This window comes from Austrofundulus limnaeus, unplaced genomic scaffold (genome assembly GCF_001266775.1).
Source record: "Austrofundulus limnaeus strain Quisiro unplaced genomic scaffold, Austrofundulus_limnaeus-1.0 Scaffold339, whole genome shotgun sequence".
In the NCBI taxonomy this organism is placed as follows: domain Eukaryota; kingdom Metazoa; phylum Chordata; class Actinopteri; order Cyprinodontiformes; family Rivulidae; genus Austrofundulus; species Austrofundulus limnaeus.
Window position 1 is genome coordinate 555,939 of NW_013952741.1, and position 1,888 is coordinate 557,826.

General features: G+C 39.8%; 1 protein-coding gene across 1 annotated transcript in view; it reads right to left on the reverse strand.

Moving 5' to 3' along the window:
• The window catches only part of cables2a (Cdk5 and Abl enzyme substrate 2a), a gene marked incomplete at its 3' end in the record, with an annotated part of 10,980 nt that overhangs the window by 6,379 nt on the left and 2,713 nt on the right, over positions 1-1,888 (reverse strand). Inside the window, 2 exon segments of the mRNA XM_014022720.1 lie at positions 606-705; positions 867-944. Of these exon segments, the coding sequence (XP_013878174.1) occupies positions 606-705; positions 867-944 (178 nt within the window).

Here is a 1,888-nt window from a genome sequence, read left to right on the forward strand (position 1 = left end):
GAAAAACTAGTACAACTGAACTATTCAGACATTTTATTTTCTAATTCTTATTATGTAGTCTTAAAGGTGTTTAAAGATAACCCTGATTGATTTGAGAGAAAGATCGTGGAAAGAAGTTGGATTATTTAGGTAGACAACAGGCTAGCAGCTTTTACTTTTTGTATTTGTAGTATTCACCAAATATTTGCATACAGTTTATTTCTGTTGTGAGTATAAAAACAAACAAAAAAATTATTCTGTTATATTTTGCCACATTTTCAAAGAGCCACATGTGGCCCCAGAGCCGCAGGTTGCAGACCCCTGCACTAGTGTTCATTTTAACACTATATTTCAACACTGTTGAAATGTTAATGTGACACCCAATATTGTTGAATATTAAACACTGGCTGGTGTTAAATAAACAAAAAAAATGGGTCTTAAAATTTAAAACTTTCACAAATGTTATTTTTACACCAGCGAGTGTGGACACATACAGACACTTTGTTGGTGTTGAAATTAACACTGTGTGTGTTAAATTAACACTGGCATTTTTGCTGTGAGACACTTGTTAATGGGAGTATTTAACTGTAAATAAAAAAGCTGTTTATTATAAATATAAGACTAACCTTCCCAAAGGCACCCAGCTCCACACCTTCCAGTGCAGGAAGCAGATCAGGAGCCACCACAGAGGACAGCCTTTGTCTCTGAGTGTCCAGCTTCGGGTCACTGTTCACAAAAAGACAACACGTCACTTCCAGCAGCTGCTTCAAACGCACAGCTTGTTTCTGACAACAGCGTGGATCACACAGGGTGTGTGTGGGGGTGATGAAAACGTAACAATGAGGAGGCGGGTGCTAACTGCTTGGGGTGGTGCTTTGGTTTTGTACCTGAGGTGAGCACTCTCTCCATAGGGCAGCACTGAGAAAGCAGCATATAGTGACCGCTTGGCACAGATCAGCATGATCCTGCAGGACACAGCAAGTACAGGCAGACAAAACAGATGACGTGTCAGTCCACGAACAGCAACAACACTCACTACCACACCACAGCTACTCTGCACAGAACAGCCATCAGCTGAGGCGACAGAGAAGTCAGTCAGTGTTCGAAGGCTCACACAGCGATTCAACTACCAGCCACAACTCACAGCGGCTACGCTGGATGAGATCCAGTTACTCTCATTTATTACCATCACACTCAAGTCACAAAGCTGAGAAATAAACAAAGAGCCMAAGATTTTCTGCCATTTGTGCACGTGTATTTTATAAAGTCATTACCAAGTAATATGCTGTTACAAAACAACCCTAAATGTTGCATTTTACTGAATTAATCCTCAACATTTACACATTTGCTTTTTGGTTTATAGTCTCTTTTGTAGTGTTGTGTAGGGGAGAAGGGTGGTTGAGTGGCATCTGTTTGATCATGACAGTGATATTGATGCTGTGCAGCCAGGAATAACTGAAGCAGAGAGCCATGTCACAGGTCTGGTTGTTTATTTACGGTATCGAGAAAAGACAAGTGTGTGTTTGTGCGTTTGTGTATAATATAATTTGTGTGTTTGTGTAATATCAGTATATATTGGTTATCGGCCATAATAGCAATAATTCTATTGGATATCGGCTGAAATTTTCATATCGGTGCATCCCTACTATTCATGTATCGAAATATTCAGCTCATTTGGGAACCTGTGACTGCAGGTATTAGTAACTTTTATACTTCTGGAMATCAAAAAGAAAAAAAATTGTATAGGTCCTCTGGACGGGTTCTTCTCTAATGAAACGTTTCGTCTCTTCTCCAAGAGACTTCTTCAGTCTGACAGTTTCAGACAAAATTCAGGCTTTTAAGCACTGCCTCCATGTGACTGATACTCACATCACATGGCTATCGTTGACACCTAATTAACACCTATTGT